Consider the following 19,284-nt stretch of genomic DNA (forward strand, 5'->3'; position numbering starts at 1 on the left):
CCCTGGTACCCACAGGAGTTGTTTCCACTGACCCTCTTGACGACTGGCAGTATGAGCCCATTAGCGGTGCATCACTGCATGCTTCGCACCTCCCCAGGTTTCACGTTGGTGGAGCTGCATTTTGCTCAATGGGTCATTTGACACTTACGCATAAAATTTATTTCACCGCTCAAACCGAGCCTACGACTTAACTCGTGCTAACTGCAATAACTAATAAAAACTAAAACAGTAAGAAAGGCATCTATAATTTTTTATTGAACACTACCAGCATGCACAGCTTGGCTCTGAAGTCGGTTACAAGTACATTGTGCAATCATTTCAGCTCATTCACTCAACTCAATAGATTTCTTTTGTTTATTACTTCAAGCTCGAATGTCCATTCTAGTTTTGCCTGTGCCGTCCTATTCTCGGCCAACACCCGATAACGGCCATGGTCCACAGCCTTTGAGGTCACCATCAGAATCGTCATCAGGATTACAGTCACGCAGATGGTTGTTGCGCATTGTTTGATTTTTTTTTTCTGAAACAAGACGATTACCCTGCTAATTATTGTAGCTTTATTCTAGCTATCAGATCAGTATTTCATTTCGCTCAAATTGGTTTCTCCAAATTCTTTATTAACAATGTATTTATTGTCACCTTGATTGTAACCTCATTTAAAGCTCACCCTTCAGTTAGTCCGACTGCTCGCTGTACCGGTAAGGGGGCGGGCGCCAAGGAAGTCTGGCAACACTGCCGCACGAGAAAACTACATAACGGCGAACGCCTAGTAAAGAATTTTTTTCATTCTATTCATTCATTCTCTCTCGCAGTTTTTTTCTCGACCAACCGTCGAGCAGTGGGAGGCCCAGCTGACAAGCCCGAGCCCTGAAGACCAGCATCGCTTGGTGAGCAGGGCCAAGCTATCGGCTCAGGCCCACGGCATCCTCGACTAGAACACCGCCCCCTCGGACAATTTTACCGTTTGCTCATTTCTGTAAATAAAGTTTATTCCCCCTCCTCCTCGCAGTTGCAACGCTGTGTGCGTGTCGCTGCTTGATGCACTCGCTGCCATACTAGTCTAGTTATTCCAAATCTTCCTCGGTTTTTTTCTTTCACTTTGCGTTTCTCATTTTCAAGTAAGAATTTTCTTTAGCTACCTACTGCCACCCGATTCTTGGCCTATCCCCTTAGTGGGTACGAGCCATGATAGAGGCTCATCATCATCAGGACCCGTGACCCGCGTGACTCGCGCGCCCACGAGCCAGAAGAAGAACGGTCGGATCATCGCATAGTCGTGCCCTTCGCCCCGAGCTGCGATTTTCTCGAACATTTCTTCACAGCGACCTGGCCGAGTACAGCCAGGACGAAGATGCACGGTCGCCACGCACGGAAGAAGATGGAGCGGGAGGTAGGTGGCCTCGCTGGTGGCGACTAGAAATTTCTATAATCTTGTGATCCAGAATCGGGCAAGCAACGCCCGAGGCATAGAGTTTCCTAATATAACCACTAGAGGAAACTGTGGCGCTGCGATCGTTCAGCCACAGTGGGCATGATGGTTAGTACATGGATTTGTCTGATCTCCGTGCTTGTGGATTCAAACGTTCTTGTGGCTTCGTTTATTACAAAGCAATCTCTACTCTTTTTTTTTTCTTTAACGCAGAAGGCAATAAGACTCCGCGAACACGCATAATCGCTTCTAATCGCAGCGGTTCCACTTGTCCATGCGTCCATGGCGTAATGGCTTCAAAATCGAGTTTCTGTGCTAAAGATACCTCCGCTCGACTACTGCTGTCAGACAATGTTAACCATGTTCATTTAACTATTAAAAATCTTAGGAGTAACGTTAAGAGACAGGAAGAGACCGGTGTGGATCAGAGAACAAACGGGGGTAGACGATATTCTAGTTGACATTAAGCGGAAGAAATAGAGCTGGGCAGGCCATGTAATGCGTAGGATGGATAACCGGCGGACCATTAGGGTTACAAAATGGATACCACGAGAAGGGAAGCGCAGTCGAGGACGGCAGAAAACCAGGTGGGATGATTAAGTTAGGAAATTCGCAGGCGAAAGTTGGAATACGCTAGCGCAAGACAGGGGTAATTGGAGATCGCAGGGAGAGGCCTTCGTCCTGCAGTGGACATAAATATAGGCTGATGATGATGATGATGATGACAGTCGTGAAAACGATGAGTTTGCAAAGTCACGAAGCCGTTTAAAGCCAGAAGGACGAAGTTTAGACAAATTCGTGTACTTCCCGTAATTCCCATGCTGGCTGAACCGCCCCCCCCCCCCTACTGCAGCTCCCGTAGACACTAGCGCCACATTTCCCTCTAGTGATCATTGTATGAAACTCTCGCACCGCCGGTACATGCTGCCTGCCGATGCTATGGGCACCCAGCGCTGGCCAGGAGGCATTACGGCAGTTTAATGTGCACCGAAAACATGCTGGCACCGTATGGTCGTGAGAACCCGCAGGTGGCACAACATATTAAACGATACTAGGCGCGCGCTTTCATCAACGTTAGCTATAGCCCGATGCGCCCCGGCATGATCTGTCCATGGCCACGCACCGTGCCAGGAGCTCATGCACTAGAGACGTTCTAGAACGTGGATGCCCAGACAGGTGACAAGCTTGGAACGTGTGCGTCAATGCGAGCGATGGAACTGTTAATACAAAACAGCAGCACGTGCTACTACAAATTGTGTCCACCGCGCGCTATAGGCTGCATGGCATGTTGGCCGCTAATCAAGGACAAAGAGAAACACAAAACAGTGACATGGGCGCCACCGCCCGTGTCTTCGTTTTGTGCTTCTCGTTCTCTGTCTTTGTGCTTGATTAGCGGTCAACATGTCATGCAGTGAACACCAACTAGGCCGAACTCAAGTTCTTCTCGCTTATAGGCTGTGCGCTACGGCGCTGCTGTTGCGACGAGAAGCTTCGGCGCTTGTCCACAGACCACAGTTACGATGACGCGTACTCTCGATAGGTTATTTTAGCCAGACATATCGGGTATGAAACCGCGCATGCGCATAACTGTTACAGAATTTTACCTTTGCGTGATACGTTACTGTGATACGTTAGTCCCTTTGCGCACGTTTCGCCTCTCCACAGAACGGCGGTATGGACAAGACGACACAGCAGTGTTTTAACATACCGTCATATGGTATGCCGTGCTTTAAAAAAATACAATTCTCGGTTTTCGCGTGCCAAAAGAACGATCTCATTATCAGGCGTCCTGTATAGAGATAACTCTTGGTTATCTTGGACCACCTGGCGCTCTAGAAAATGCACTGAAATATAACTACAAGAGCGTTTTTTTTTTTTTTTGCTCGGTATTGGCCCACTGCCGATCGCGGCCAGGTTCTGAGCCGCGGCCTCAGCCTCATAAGCGCAACGTCATAGTCACTGAACTACCACTACAGGTTGCACGCCGTGCTATACAGCGTAGAGTCAAATTAGTCATGACGTTATGAATCAGGCGCGTTTAGGGCGTTCCTAATCAACGCATCACCAACGCGTTAATTCCGTGGACGGTGTCACCTGATACACAGTCAAAAGAAATGGCTGATCTCAATAATTACAAAACGTCGGTAATGCCTCATACTCGGCGTGAGATGGTACTAAGCGATGGCTGTATTTATCATTTATTGTGATAGCGGACGGCAATTAGCAAAGGGCATAGAACGCTATTAGGAGCTCTGCGGTTTCTTTAAGCACGCCAACTTTTGGATTTAGCGTTGCTAGTCATGTGTGGCTAGAGCAACAACATCGCGGGCACCGAGGCCACCCACTTCGATCCGAATGCGACCTCGTTATTAGCCCTTCGTAACGACACAATGCACGAATGGCAATGCATAAACGCATAAATGACGTACCGCCTCTTCTGTAGCGGTCAGGCCTAACAAAAGACGCTCTGTACAAGCGAATGCGCGTTGATTTCTGTACGCCAGATGGCGCCACCGCATTAGGTAGTAGCCATCCGTTCGCCCAGCGGAACGCTCTGCCGTCTTCGGTGCGTTTCCGCAAATAGCCGAAACGCCTGCCGGAAGCTTTCTCGTAGATCATTCGCTCCGGCACGGCTTACGTCACGTGTGACGTCCCGCTGGAACGACAGTCAATTTGTACGCCGACTCAGCGCGTGCTCATTAGAGCGAAGCCGGAGCTCTCCAGAAAGCCGTCGCCCTTATGGTGTCGCTATTCGCATAAATAAACAATCGAGATCAAACGAAGTGTGGGCCCAAGGTTAATTTCGACCCCCTGGAAGTTTTCTAAAGCAAACGTTTCATAGGAACACGGCGAAAAGCAGTGAAAGTTGAACACAGACGAACAGAGGAAACACGCGGACGAGTCAGTGCCGAGACAGCAACCGTACGACACGCTATCGGTACGAGTAAAGAACATAGTTACGTTCTTCCGATGTTCATAAGCCTTTTCTGATGTCCTGTGCCATAATCTATCTCACGTGACGTTCTCTTCTCTCTATTGCAGCAAAAGAAGCTGCAGGCTGCCATGGTAAGACCACTCGCTAAATTACCCCACTTATCGGCCAGCGGCTAACTTAATGGGCATAACGGGTTCTGAGGACGGCGCCGGCTTCGAGGTATTTGCGCCGTCGTACTTGACGTAAAGATGCAGAGTTGTTCCACCTACTTTTTTAAAGAAAACGCTGTTTTATGCAATTAAGCGCAAAAGCAACCGGAACGCCAATGCATTTCGTCGGACACTTCGGAAATTATCTCGAAACTGGCGTAGTCCTGAGAATTTGTTCCAAGTCGATATGCCTTGCATACTCGCGAGCTACAATTCAGAGTGAGATATGTGCCGTAATGTAATTAATCAAAACGTAATCAGCGTAATTATGGTAAATGTTCGAGTAAGCGTTTTAATTTTTCGTAGATTCATTGACCGCCTCATCGAGCGATATAGATCAAGGGTTAGAATTGCGCAATCTGCCACAGGCAATTTTCAAATATTTAGTGCAGCCAACACAAAAAAGACAGTACTGCGCGGCACACGCAGCACAGTCACAGCGTAAGCTGGGGGATCAGCTCCTTAGGAGCTCCATTTTCGGCAGCACGCACTAGAGGGTCTTCCGCGGAAAAGTCTTATTTGCGTCGCTTTCACGAGAACAAACCGAACTGCCCTCCCAGCGTCGACGGCGAGCTGCGGCTTGTGCTGCTCTCTGCACAACGGTCAGCTAAATCCGACGTTGCCTGGTTGCAGCCGCGTGCGTGGCTCTACAATTCGCTTCTTCTGCAGCGGTTCGTACCTTGCGGCGAGGCGCCGTGACGCGTACCAAAGAGTAAACACAGGTATCGAGACACGCCGCGTACGTGTCACATCCCTTGACACGTGGCACGATACGATGCAAATGCTACATCTCGTGACACGTACTGGTGGAATACTACGCAACTGCAATGCAAAGTTTGCACGTATCGACGCTGCGCGGCGCGCATCTCACATGCGATGCTGCTGCTGATGGTGATTTATTGGCGTCTCCTTTGAAACGGGGCGGTGAAAAAGTCACTTAGCCTGCTTGATTTAATCAGGTATGCCATAAATGTTTGTAATTCTAGCATTTTTTGTATACATCTCCTTGATATTCCTTTTCTTCCTCAAAGCTTATCTTTGTACATTGTGCCGCCACCTATGGAAGAACTACATGGCGTGCCGCCCGGTGCACCTGCAACACGCAACTGCAATGCAAAGTGTGCGCATCGCGTGACTCCTCGTGCGCTAGGACGCGTGTATAGGGCATGTTTCCGCAGCAGCTAGCAAATGCTGGCGTGGCGCAATAGTAGAGTAGTTGACTACCGCGCAGAGGGCTCAGGTTCGGTCCCATCGGGAACTGTATATATATTTTTTCTCATTCCTGGAGATAGCTGCAGCGGACACCGGTGACGGAAGAGGTGGACGACATCGCCAACAGAAACGGCTATTAGAATGAGCGCACAACAGCTTACGCTGTGCAACACCGTGTATGAGGTATAGGGCGTTGCAGGGTTAGGGTTGCCCCAGACATGTCATAATACGCCCCCTAATTGTGTTCCGTCTTGGTATAAGCACGCCAGTAGTAAGGAAGACTGTTTTGGAAATGTATAGTGCACCACTGTTGTAGCGTTAAGATAATGAACCCTGCCGTCGTTGCTCTTGCATAGCGTGGCTTGGCCTCTCAGGCGCTTGTTGTGCTTTGAGGGAGGTCCCCTATAGGGAAATGTATGTGAATTGTATGAAGTAAATTAAACAAGAGCAACTACATTGTATCTCGATAGCGATATACTGATACGAAGACAGCAGTAATTAGTAGCGGGAGAGGCGCCGACACTCAACTAATCATTCATTGCAAAGAGAAAAAAAAATCGGTGGCATTTAGTACGCCTAAAATGAAAAACAAGAGTAATGAGTACAAAAGCATCATGATCGAAGCTGCGTAACAAAAAAAAAATTTTTGACTGCCGGTAATGCGCGCTCGCTTGCTGGCTAGATGTTACTATTATTTCCCCCTGAGAGCAATGGACGCTTGACTCACTCAATAAAACGTTTTATTTTTTAAATCTAAAGTTATTTGAGAGTAAGGGCATGTCTTGTATCTACTTCCTTTTATATTTGTCTCATTAGCGCCGCCGCAGTACTATGAACGTTCGCCAACATCTACTTTCTGGAACTCGTTTCTGAAACAACTCATCCCCGATTCATCGTGGCTTATTCAACTGCGCAGAGCGCGGCCCCGTCAGCGCGATCGCACTTGGGCGGCGGCTCGCACATTACCCCTGGTTCGCCGACGGATGAGAGGTCACCGACGTCGCCGAAGTTGCCCAAGTCGCCAGTGTCATCGGCTAGTCGAGGCATCAAGGCGGGCGCCAAGCCAGGCAAATCGCGCAAGTAAGGAACGACAGAAGAATAACAAAAACCGAGAAGCCCGTTTTTTTTTCTTTTTTTTTTTAGAGGGAAGAGGGGGATGGGGGAGGGGGTGTTCGTGAGTGAGTGACGATGAAGTTGGAAAGGAGCAGGGAAGGTTAAGCAATGCGGTCATTTGGTCGAATTGGTATACCCCATTTTGAAACATTTTGAAGGTATCTGAGTACATCTAAAGAAACCCGAGACGCACGCGCACTGTCAAGTGAGAGGATGTCAAGTGTCAAGTGAAACGCGACAGCGTTTAGGGTCGCAGAAAATACGGCGTGTCGCAGAGAAAATCCCCGTGTCGCAGAAAATCCGGCGTCGATGTGGGCCTTGCCGGATTTGTGTGTGTGTGTGTGTACTGTAGTATGTACCGGGCGTTTCACAATATGCGTTCGAAATACTTTTAAAATGTGGGAGATAATTATGTGATTTTCTCTCGACTGATTGTACTAGAGTCGTACGTGTGAAACTTAGTCGATGTACCAATTAGACAACAATAATTACACCAATTAAACTAGTTGACTTTTTTCACCAAGAGAGCCATGCGACGAGAGCCATACGTAGCCTACGGTTCTAGTAGGGTGAATATCTCGACCCAGCTAAGCGTTGTCCTTCCGCATGTGACAAGCGTGCGGTGGTGTTTTTTAACAACTTCGAAAATGCGGACACCTAGGGTTTGACGAAAACTCCTTTGGTCGGGGATGATCACGGCAGAGAATAACGAACACCGACACCGGACAAATTAAAGTGTAAAAGAAGAGAACGACGTTTCGGCTCCTGTGGGGAGCCTTGTACACAGTGTATACAGGTGAAGTTTGCATGCAACATAAACCTAAAAGAAAAAAAAAAAGAAAAAAGAGGCGCAATCTGTGAGCGTAAGCCGTCGGAAGTCGGACGCTCAACCAGAATGACGTCATACTTCCGAATGTTGACGTGCGCTGTCTGAGCCACCTTTTTTTTTTCATTCCATAGCCACAAGGTACACACAAGGTATGAACAAGGTATGGGAACCAAAACGTCGTTTGTTCGTCCGGTGCTTGTCATTTGTGCCAACTCGAAAATAAGCGTCGGTGATCTTTTGAGTATACAGCTTAACAGCTGACGCTTCGCGCGGTGTTTGCAGGAGTCAAACGCTCGGCTCCGCAGCAAAAGGCAGTCACCAGAGCTTGAAGTCACGTGACCCAGGTAAGCAACCTCATCTCAGCAGTGTTGAAACAGTAGGGCTGCAACGCTTGCGCAATTGCACCGAGTGGGTCTAGGTAAACAGAAAAAAAAATTGAATTTGTAGTAAAAGGACACAGCCCCTGGGAAACCGGAACTATACAATGACAAGCAGTTGTATTCGTTGTTAAGCTATAGCAGCTATCAGACTCGCCCAACCAAAGTACTAAAAGGAAGAAGGCCGGCCGATCATCCTTGAAAACAGGCGCCAATCGGCAAGCTTAAACTTTGTCTGCTACCTTGTTCACAAACACGTACATACTATCACTAAATTGTACGTTTCCATATCGAAAACCGCGCTTATACGAAATATGTCGTCTCTTACGTTGATCACGTTGGGGATGTTGGTTATAACCTGACGGATGGTGTGTGGAAAGACAGATGCAGCGCATATTGATACACATTCGAATATGCTCAGGGTCATGTGGTTTCGGTACTGCCACAATCGGAGATACCCAGGAGGTTGGTTCTTGAGTCTTTTCAATTAAGCCGAGGGACTGTACCCTTTCAAGCTCTTCTTCCAGTGGGTTTCGCATGGAGAAGGGAATGCGTCTGTGAGGTTGTGCTACTAGTTGAACAAGGGGGTCAACATGGAGGTGCACTGAAAGTGCTATAGACAGCCCACTCCCTTGAACAGGTCCGGGTAGGCGACTCTCGGATTCAGTCTGTCTGTCACCTTTCCCACAATGTGACATGACCTGGACTAATCCTAGACTGGACGCTGCAGAGAAACTAAGCAGTTGTGCACAGTCTACATACAAAACGTTGAGAGTTTATGGCTGCGGCTCTCCTTGTAGGTCATGAAAACGTCAAGCTTTCCGAGTAGCGGTAAAGGAGAATTTGCGCCATAAGCAAATACTTTCCTAGACATCTTGGACAGCGCTTCCTTGCTCAAACGATTTTTTAAGTTGTTCGAACCGACGACAGAGACGGTAGCGCCAGTGTCAATCGTAAAACAGGCGGTCTCACCATCGAGTTTGACATCCACCTGTGGAGACGCCGTCACCGCGTGACAGTGAGAAGAGGTCATGAGAACGTGTTCATCGCTGTTCATCACTGTCAGGGCTGTCATCACGTATACACTAGCAAAGTGTCCAATTTTGTGACAAGCAGTACACTTATTGCCACGAGCGGGGCAACTGGAGCGTCCCTCACTGTGAGGCCATAGTTTTCCGCAGTGGTAGAATGTCGCGTCTGCCCGTTGATGGCGCGGAGGCTCACGAGACCGTGACGACGCTCTGCAGTGGTGCTTCGGCTGATGAGGTCGCGAGGTGTGCTTGGAGTTAACTGCAAGTGTAGAAGCTGACGCTGAGTTTTCCTTATGCTGCTGACGTTCTTGCTCGTTCACGGAGATGATGTGCTCGACCGTCTTGAAACATCATGCCTTGTTTTAGAAGTACTTGCAGGTCGAGGTCATGTTGCATGGCATACCGGCGTAGACGTGTTGACATTGTAGACAGCAAGATTTGATTCTTTATTTCGGTGTCAGCATCGGCGAAAGCACAGCGCTGAACGAGCTGTCGTAGTCTGGCGCAGAACGCGTCGACTGACTCGTTTTCCATTTCCTTGGCTTGACAGAAAACCTCGAAGGTAGTGTTCACTCGGGGTGCGAAATAGTCATAGAGCTTCCGGCGTGCTGCGGTGTAGAGAACGGTTTCGTTACTGCAGCCACCGGTACTTGACCCGGTAGACGCAGCTGCGGCTTCGGGAGAATGAGGTAGCGCACAATAGATGTCATAAACTTCTTCCCCCACGTGGTGCAGTACTAGGACCGTCTTCCGGGCGTCGACTGTGATGCCGCAGGCTACGAGGGAGTTTTCGAAGCGTTTCACCCACTTCAACCACTCGGTGCCGACGCTGTTGGCGTCAGTGGCACGCGCGTCGAAGGAAAGGAAAAGAGGGAAGCATGCTGTGCGCCATACCTGAAAGTAGAAGTTCGGTCGACTTGTGCTGATATCTTCGTTCCGCTTAAAATCTTTGCTTGGCAACCTTCACGTACTTCAGACGCATCCTCGTCGCCATTGTAACGTGTTGTGGTGTGACTATGTTGACTGATTACGGCCGATTTTGTCGGGAACGCGCACAGGTTAATTTATATTCCATTGCAACCACCTTAAAAGCTCTCCACCTCAGGGTTGCCTTCCCACATTCCAAAGAGCGCTAGGCGTGGACACTACCTTCACCTGATGGAATTTATCAGAGAAGCACAGCAGTATAACAACAGCGAGACAATGAACTGAGGGCTTTGATTTAATTTTTTATTCCATAAATAAAGTATCTTCTCTCTCTCTCTCTCTCTGCAGAAGTGCCTCCCGCCAACATCCATCTCTCGTTGCCGTCGCATTTAGAGACGGCGAAGTCACCCCCGCCATCGTCGCGCAAGAAAGCGGCCATCTGCGCCGGCTGCAGCGTCGCCCTGGTGGTCGTGGCCGCCGTGGCGGTGTCGTCCGCCTGGTTCGGGAAGAAGGCCTGGATCGGGCGCGCGCACTGCCACACCAAGGAATGCGCGCGCGTCAACGCCATGCTGATGGAGGCTCGCAACGCGAGCGTTGCGCCCTGCGACAACTTCTACCAGCACGTGTGCGGCCGCTGGTCGCTCAACCACAGCGGCTACTCGGTCTACGACAGGCACGCCAACGAGTTCCTGAACAAACTCGCCGACACCCTGATAAAGGTGAGGGCCGCCGTCTTCCGCAATCCTCTCGATCGCGGGTGCTGCGACATGGAGACGCTACTTGCTTTGAACATTGCGACTGCACTCTTAACCTCGTTGCGCATAAGTTATATGAAGTGTGTGTAACGCGTTTGCGGAATGTTCCAACTAGCAAGTGCCACCTACGTGGAACTAATGTCCTTGAGCATTGCCTCTTCCATCGGTGGTGATTCTTGCCAGTGCCACTATTGACTTCGATATGAAAATTTTGGAAGAACGCATCTCACGGAGAATGTTGACGTTAATGCGATTAGCATTGAAGCAACGTGGCGACGCACCTTGTTGTCGCAAACTATGTAGCACATAGTACCTAAGTGGCGTCACAGAGGGATGTTAAGGAACGGCGCATACTTCATGGTTCAAATATCCAGTAACCAAGTTGGCGTCGAGGATGTTCATTAAAGAGCCGCACACACACATTGGCCCATGTGTATGTGCCGTTATAGTCACCTTGCAAATTGTTCATTTGCAACAAGGTATTGCGTCATAAATGCAGCAAAAAAAAATCGAAGAAAGGCAAGGTCTTCTTGGGTGCTGCATTAGTGTACCATGTGGTTCCTTGTTTAGACTGCACAACCTTGGGGATCAGCCCACATTTTGTAGACTGCACTATCTCCAGGATGGGCCCACGTTTTTCGCTGGGTACCGCCCCACTTACGGTTCCGCTTTTAGGCGCGCGGTATCGTGTGCACTATAAAGCCTCAAATAATCGTACTTTGACGAGACGAAAGTGGCTAGATACCCAGGTTCCGCGAACACCAAATCGATCTGAAGTCTCCAAGGAAGACCTTATCTTCAAGATTTGCAATTACGCAATGATGGGGGAGACTAATTGTCTGTCTGCGTTTCGAAAACTATGAGGGCTTGGTAATTCGGAAAGGTAAAGCCTAATAAATAGCGTCACAAAACGTATGAAACCACCACGATCGCAGCGCCGACTCTAATAGTTTTTATCATCGTCATTATCATCATTATTGTCATCAACAACTTATTTTTATGCCCACTGCAGGACGAAGGCCTAGCTGTCCCAGCGATCTCAAATTACCCCATCTTGCTCGAGTTGATTCCAAACTGGCCAGCAAACTTGCCAAATTCCTCAACCTACCTGGTTCTCTGCCGTCCTCGACTCCGGTTCGCTTCCCTTGGCAGCCATTCTGTAATTCTATTACACCACCAGTTATCTGCCCTATGCATTATTTGGCCTGCCCAGCTCCATTTTCTCCTCTAATGTCAACTAGAATAACGGCTATCCAGTTTCCTCTCTAATTCACACCGCTGTATTTCTGTTTCCCAAAGTTGTTCATATAGAAACCGAAACGGCAGGAGCTAGACTTATTGATATACGCCCGAACGAAGCACCACAATAGAGAGTTTTAGATTAGGGAACGCAAGTGGCTTGCGTACGCAAGAACTAGGGGCCACGGTAATGCGCATGCGCAGATACAACTCACAATAGCAGGTGTCGGCAGCACTTTCTACAAATGTAACGCCCATGCAGATTTCATGCCCGGAGATCGAAGTGGAGCCATTATTGAAAGCCTCCTTATCCTCCTCAGACCCATTGTGCACCCTCGTCGATATCGGCTTTCATTTTTTTTGTCATATTGAGTCAGCAAGAAAAATCTAAAATATTCTTGTCACTTGAAGCTCGATAGTAGGCGGCACTATTTTTCAAACGTTTAATAATTACGCTTCGCCAATTCTTGAAAAAAAATACTTTTTTCTGAGAGGTACCCGCTGCATCGCCCTCGACTACGACAAAGTGAATGTGTAGTACATTTCGAGTACCACAAGGTGGCGCTGCAATCCGGGGTAATACTACTAGATAAAAGATAATGCTAGGTAATACTAAGACGAGTGCAGGGAAAATGCACCGAACTCGTCCCAAACGAAGCCTACGCTGTGTGAAACGAGTGGCGACGTGCAGGCGCCGCCATGTCGAGCCTGTGGAACGAATGCGCTGGAGAATCGAATTGACCTCGAGTCACTGCTTTTAGGGGCGAAGTACCTTAGGGCCGAGCCTTGTCCCTCGTCGTCCGTTGTCCGTCCGTAGCTCTGGTTTGCATGGAGACCGCTAGGGGCGCTGCGGTGCACAAGTGCTATATAAGCGCTGTATATACTGTACACATGTACAGTATATATGTATAAGTATATATATATATATATATATATATATATATACATATACGGGGGATTCACGGTTACCAGAATGATCCCCCAGTGCTTCGCCCACTCATCATCATTCACTTCGTGGATATGCGGTGACTTTTTTCTCTTTTCTCTTGTTTTCTCACGGCAGACTGTGGTGGGCACTCAGGAAAGCCCGACCACGAAGGTGGCGCGCTTCTACCAGACCTGCCTCATGGTCGTGGTGGAAGGGCGGGACCAGACGGCAGAGTACCATAAGGCCTTCGAGATGGCGGGCGTTCTCTGGCCCCGAATGGGGACGGACGGAGACGCCTACATGGTTGAAGCCAAGCTCCAGGCCTACTTCCACGCGAGCTCGATGCTCGAAATTCGCAGGGTCAAGGACTACGGCGGTGAGGTACTGTATCGCGCCGAAGCGCGACGCCGTTATTGTCGGTGTGTGATCTTCTTACAGCCGCGAGTAGGGCGAGAGTTGAGAGGAAGCTATCGGCTCGGAGGAGAGGGGAGGATCCTTTTTAATACTTGGAAAAAGAGAAAATAAGTTTTCCTCGGCGCACCGCTGAGTGGTTTGATGCTAATTGTTGCATTTAAATAAATCAGTTAAAATCTATTAACTGCAATGAAGGGGGCTTTCAATTTACGTCACAGATTTTTTGGGCAGATTTCAAGAATGACTGGAGTATGGGAGTTTATACAAAGCGAACTTAGCAAAAAGGGAAAAAAACGAATCACATCGAACTGCATCAACAACCATCTAAAGCGACAAAATTAACATTTTCAGAGCTAATTGCGGAGGCCAGGCTCCGCTGTGCTGAGTACGGTGAACGCCACCTAGGTGGCGTTGGTAGTGCTTCTTGATGCCTTGATGGCTAGGTGGCGTATGCCACCGCCCGATTTAAAGGGTTCAGCCTCATCCATCCATCCATCCATCCATCGATGCCAGCGTCCCTTCGAATGCTGGCATCGAGGCGTCGTAGTGCTGAGACCACCGAAGCGTTCACTGTCGGTGCGCGTTAGTGTCATAATGCAGTACTTCTCTTTTCTGCTCGTAGGCGGCGGCACCGCCCCGAGCAAGAGCGCGGGTACACGGAGGAGTGTTAAGCCCAGACCACACGTACGCTTGCGGACGCGCGTAAGCTCGCGTCTACGCACCTTGCGGTTGCCGCGCCAAGCAAGGAATGGCGGTTTGCATCCACAAATACGCGCGACAGCGCGCGCTCACTGGCCTCACTTGTTTACACCTTGGCAGACGCCACTTCGTATTCCGTTGTTGGCAGTGCTTCAAAATGCTTCGATATCTATAAACGTAATTGTTATCTTTTTGGAGCTGTTATATCAGCACAAAAAGTGAAGAAGAAGCACTTTCTTGCATGATATAATTCTGCTTAACTGAGAGTTGAATGTACCGCGCCGTCGCTGCGTAGCCAGGCGCGCCGACGCGAGGCAGCCCAGGCGCGCGATAACTGAGAGGAGCTGATCACCGAGATCGCGCCGCATTTCGACGCGTACGAGCCGTGCCGCACCATCTGCGCATGCGTGGGCGCGCGGACGCGAGCTTGCGCGCGTTTGCAAGCGTACGTGTGGTCTGGGCTTTAGATATATAAGGCGCGTCTGTGTTGCTCTCTGCAAATGCGTTTGTGGCGCAATGGGTTAAACGCTCGGCGATCTATCGTCGCGGACCTAGAGGTCGTGGGTTCGATTCCCAAATTTTGCATGTTTGTGGAACTTTTTCTTTGGGTTTCTTTCTTTGTATTATGTTCTATGACGTATTTCCGTGACGGAAATACGTCAGTGAAGTCTTGGTGGACCCCGGCATAAAACACTTTCGTGTTAAAAAACGAGATCAATATTCTGTGAACTGCATCAAACAAACCTAAAGTAACAAAGCTAAAGCGAACAAAATTAACGTAATATACGGTGCTCTCTAATCTAAGTGGGACTTTCGCAAAACCCTCGTGGACATTGCAACAACTTCAAGTAAAACTGTAAAATCAAACATAAAATTTGTCCGCTTTAATTTCCCCAACAGATGCAGTTGACAGAACTGCAATATCTGTTTTTGGCGCAATGATACCCAATTGTAAACTTGGTGCCTGTGTTGTTTTGAAGCTACGGTTCTCAATCAATTGCTTCCTAGAGTTGCGTAAGTTCTTTTCTACCTCTGTCTCTCTCTCTCTCTCTCTCTCCATAATGGCACCAACCAATTAATTCAAAACGGCTCAGCGGTTGTCCCAGAAAAAGCATTTGTGCGTTTTACATGTATTTCAACGGGGAAATCGTAGCTGGCCCCGCGCTGAAGCTGCATCATACGCATCTGCGATTTTCTCATTAGGAGCACCTAGTAAAACAACGAATTATTCCTGACGCAGACATATTTACCTGGCTTCGGTAAAAATGAAGTAAAACAAACGAGGAAATACTTTTGTGAAACGGATCCCGTACTTTGATTAACTCACTGCTATATCGAAAGAAAAAAAAATAAGCCGGCACGCCACAGTGACATGCTTGACGATATACGGCGCCTTGCTTGTTTTTGGTCCCCGTCACATGTGGCGATTTCGTAGAGAAGCTGCCGCCTCCGAACGTAAAAAAAAAATTGCAGGAACGACGACAGAGCCGATGGCGCACTTGCCACACCTGCGAATTCGCGATGCGAATCGTGAGAAAAAAAACTGCTCTGTGTGATGCAGGCCTTATGGCGGCGTTCATACGGGACAGTCTCGGTGGCAGAGCGATTAAATTTGCCGGAAACCTAGCGTTTCGGTCCGGTCGCTCGCCGTTCAGTTTTACACCCCCGCGATTGCAGTCGCAAAGTGCTTGGACAAACTCTTAAGGCTCGACCAATCGGCGAACCAGGAGCGGGACATCGGTATACGCTGACGCGTATTGTACGTGGCGACGGTGGTGCGTGCGGACCCTAGTAAGCTCGAATCGCGAGATATTTTCGGTGTGTGGTGACGGCTAGGCCATGTTTCCCAGTGTGGTCATTCATTGCTGTCAGTAACTCCTCGGCTTCTTTGAGTCGCGGCCCATTGGGCGAAATTTTTCAACTATCACTGCCGAGTGCAGGCTTAAACGGACGTTATACTCTGTATCCTTACATAGAAGGCAAGGCTATACAGCTGAGCAACGTTTCACACTACCTGCATTCGCGACCAAAAACAATGTACCTGCCACATGATAGCAAGAAATAATTTCAAGAATGTGTAATTTGGCCTGGCGTTGACATCGTACGCTGAAGTCGAAATGTTGGAAGTGCCACGTGGAAGACGTCTTATATATTAGCCTATTATTCAGGGAAAGACGAGCGAATCGGACACGTTATTACGGCCACCCTCATTGCATGGCTTGTATGCGGAGCTCCCACCCCCGTGCATTCATATGCACGGGGGTGGGGGTGGGATATTCAAAGCACACCGTATGCTGTAAGCGCAAGGCCATGTGAACTTATACGTTATTTGGCGTAACATGAACTCCGTACGGTATAGCTTTATACATCGAGAAGTTATTCGGTTAGAGACGGTTAGATTCGGCACTACCTAATTTCTTTAGTGTGAAAGTGTGTTTTTCTTTAGTAGTGAAAGAAGCCCGCGAATACACGCAGAATTGCCGCGCGACTGGCCGCTCGAGGGACTTAACGTGTATTCACGGGCTTCTTTCACGCTCGGAAAAACTTTTATGTAGCACGTATTGAGCAACAGAAAGCTGTATCGGGAGTTTTCCATGTTGCTCTACAACTTTCTCATTGACACTTTGATAATTAGGGCAGTACTTCTCGAGTTAGATAATTACAATTAACTAATTAAATCTCAGTAACGAAAAAATTACTGGCGGCTACTCCACTGCACTGGAAACAATACGCACTAGGTTTGCTTCGCGTAACGCCGTTACTCTTTTTTTTAATCGTGCTGCATGATAGCTGGGACACCCTGTATACAGAGCGTTCATTTTAAGCTTTACGGAATTTTTTAACATAACCTGTGGCATGCAGGTAGCATAATTCTCATCGTTGAGCTGGATTAGTCGAAGAGGCGGACATTAGTAGCACGAGAAATTGCAACACATATTCAACTAATTAACAAAGATTGATTAATGAAATTCTTAGTTAATTACTTTACGACACGTATTGCAATTTACGAATTGCAGCCGGTGAGTTTGCGAGACGCATCCACTTGAAATGAAATTTCCAGGATGACACCGGCTTCGAGATCTTATTTCCCAAAGTGTGAGACGAAATACATGGGCGTTCCAGTTACTTTTGTGCTTCAATGTATGAAACAGCATTTTGGTAAAAAAAAGTGAGTGGAACAGTGCATTCTTACGGCGAGTTTGATGACGCGTACCACCCGCGAACTCGCGCTCAACAGCCGCAATGTCATTACCATTTTAATAATTGAGGAGGATTTAACGCACTGTGCAATAAATATACTGTGCTACAAGGGGTCTCGTGAGGTTAAATCTGAGCCATAATGTAATTTCGCAAACCTGACTGATTTCGAAGAATTAGGCGAATCTTTCAAGGCAAATGAAATTGCTTGTAACCATCTGTAACACGGTGTAGGTGCGAAATTCCATTGCTTCGTGTAACGATTAAATTTACAGTTCAATTGTGTTATAGTAGCTTCCTTGTCGATTTTTTTTTGTATCAGAGTTTTCATGCTGTTAGCGTTGCAATATTGCATTTGCATTGGTTTCAGACTTGAACGTGTTTGTTTCACGTTCCTGTTACATTTTTTTTCTATTTGCTTAAATTTAACATACTTGCGTTCTCCCTAGCTGTTCCTCAACACGAAATGTTTATTGAAACGTACTACTGTTCTGTAATTTGCACATTATAGACATGCAGTTTGTTTTACGAGGTCTCCTTGACAGTTCTCTGGGACATCCGAAATTAAGTTCATCAATCACGTCATGATGTAGGCAGGAAGTCAGTCAAACATTAACTTGGAATTGCACCGTGGTGTGCTGTCAACCGCAGGTGTACCTCCGCATTTCCCCGGCCAACGCCCAAGCCGTTTGGCGGCGGAATTTGCCCCTGCTCTTCCCACGCAGCTCCGGCGACACAAGCACTTACCGCGACTACTACGACAGCGCGTGCCAGGCCTACGCCGCCGGGATGGCCGGAGTCGTGGGTTTCGACACCTTCTTTGACATCGAGAAGAAGGTGTATGACAAAACACATTTCGACCAGAGCGAAGACCGCAAGAACCTGACCAGCCTGACCAGCCTGGCCGAACTGAGTGACGTGATGAGGAACGAGAGCGCGCAGCAGCTGACCAAGTTTGTAATGGCGACCTACGATCTACCCGTCGCAACTAGCGTCACCGTGAAGGGACCGGAGTATTTGAAGCGCTTCGGGGAACTCGTCAGCGAACTCGGTGACGACAAGGTGATCTTCTACCTCGGCTGGCTGCTCCTGCAGGTGAATCGATCAGCTGTGCTTCACCCGCCGAATACTTTCCCTGCCTCTTCGCGGCTACATTTTTTTTTCTTCTTTCTAACCTAACCTAACCTAATATCGTCCAGTTACAAATTAGGACTATACGTTTTCAATTCCTCGAAAGTTTTACATTTCTTTTTTTTTTCTTTAATCACGGTGGGAACATTGCAGAAAGAATTTTTTTACACCTGTAGCACTGATATAGAAATCGCATCATGCCGGTCGTCATAACTGCAAAAATCTACCACAGATACTAGCCTCTTATGGATGACGGGATAAAAACTGTAGTCGCTAGGACTAGATGCACTGGTTACCGTTGAGCAGAGGGCCTTCTCACGCTTGAAAGAACTCAAGTAGCAGCACTGACACAGAGCAGCACTTTGAGTAGTCGTCTTAACAACGAATGCCGCTGCAGTCAACGTTTCGACAAGGCGACTTGCCTTCGCCAGGGCAGCAACATTTCAGACCTCCGTTGTCCTGCGAACTGTGTCATGTTTGAAGAGCAGCGCCGTTGACATTCTCGTCATACCGCGTTGTATACACCTTCAAATCGTACTGTTTTTCTTATTACTCTCCCCCCTAAAGCGGCTTACGAGATTGTTTTCGGTTAGCACATGGTTACGTTTAGATACAGTTAAACCTCGATATAACGGAGTCGGTAAGATCGACCATTAGTATTGTTATATCAAAAGTTTGTTATATTGAAGTTTGTTACATCAAGGTTTAACTGTAGCGCTAAATTAAAGATTTTTTTAATACGATTAGCATTCTTAGGATACTTCAGCCCCTTTCCGGTCGACGTGTCCACGTCTGTCCAACCGTTTTCCCCGACCTTCAATTAAAAAGAAAGATCCTTTATCGCCGGAGCTGGGCGCA

General features: G+C 48.1%; 1 protein-coding gene across 1 annotated transcript in view; it reads left to right on the forward strand.

The window, feature by feature from the left end:
- Window positions 1-1,351: 1,351 nt before the first annotated feature.
- Window positions 1,352-19,284, forward strand: part of LOC119432551 (endothelin-converting enzyme 2) — a 37,392-nt gene continuing 19,459 nt past the window's right edge. Inside the window, exons 1-7 of the mRNA XM_037699716.1 lie at window positions 1,352-1,390; window positions 4,472-4,495; window positions 6,702-6,865; window positions 8,010-8,071; window positions 10,411-10,781; window positions 13,120-13,365; window positions 17,947-18,390. Coding sequence (XP_037555644.1) covers window positions 1,352-1,390; window positions 4,472-4,495; window positions 6,702-6,865; window positions 8,010-8,071; window positions 10,411-10,781; window positions 13,120-13,365; window positions 17,947-18,390 — 1,350 coding nt within the window. The remainder of the gene's footprint in view (window positions 1,391-4,471; window positions 4,496-6,701; window positions 6,866-8,009; window positions 8,072-10,410; window positions 10,782-13,119; window positions 13,366-17,946; window positions 18,391-19,284) is intronic.

The sequence above is a fragment of the Dermacentor silvarum genome, chromosome 11, assembly GCF_013339745.2.
Source record: "Dermacentor silvarum isolate Dsil-2018 chromosome 11, BIME_Dsil_1.4, whole genome shotgun sequence".
Taxonomy (NCBI): Eukaryota; Metazoa; Arthropoda; class Arachnida; order Ixodida; family Ixodidae; genus Dermacentor; species Dermacentor silvarum.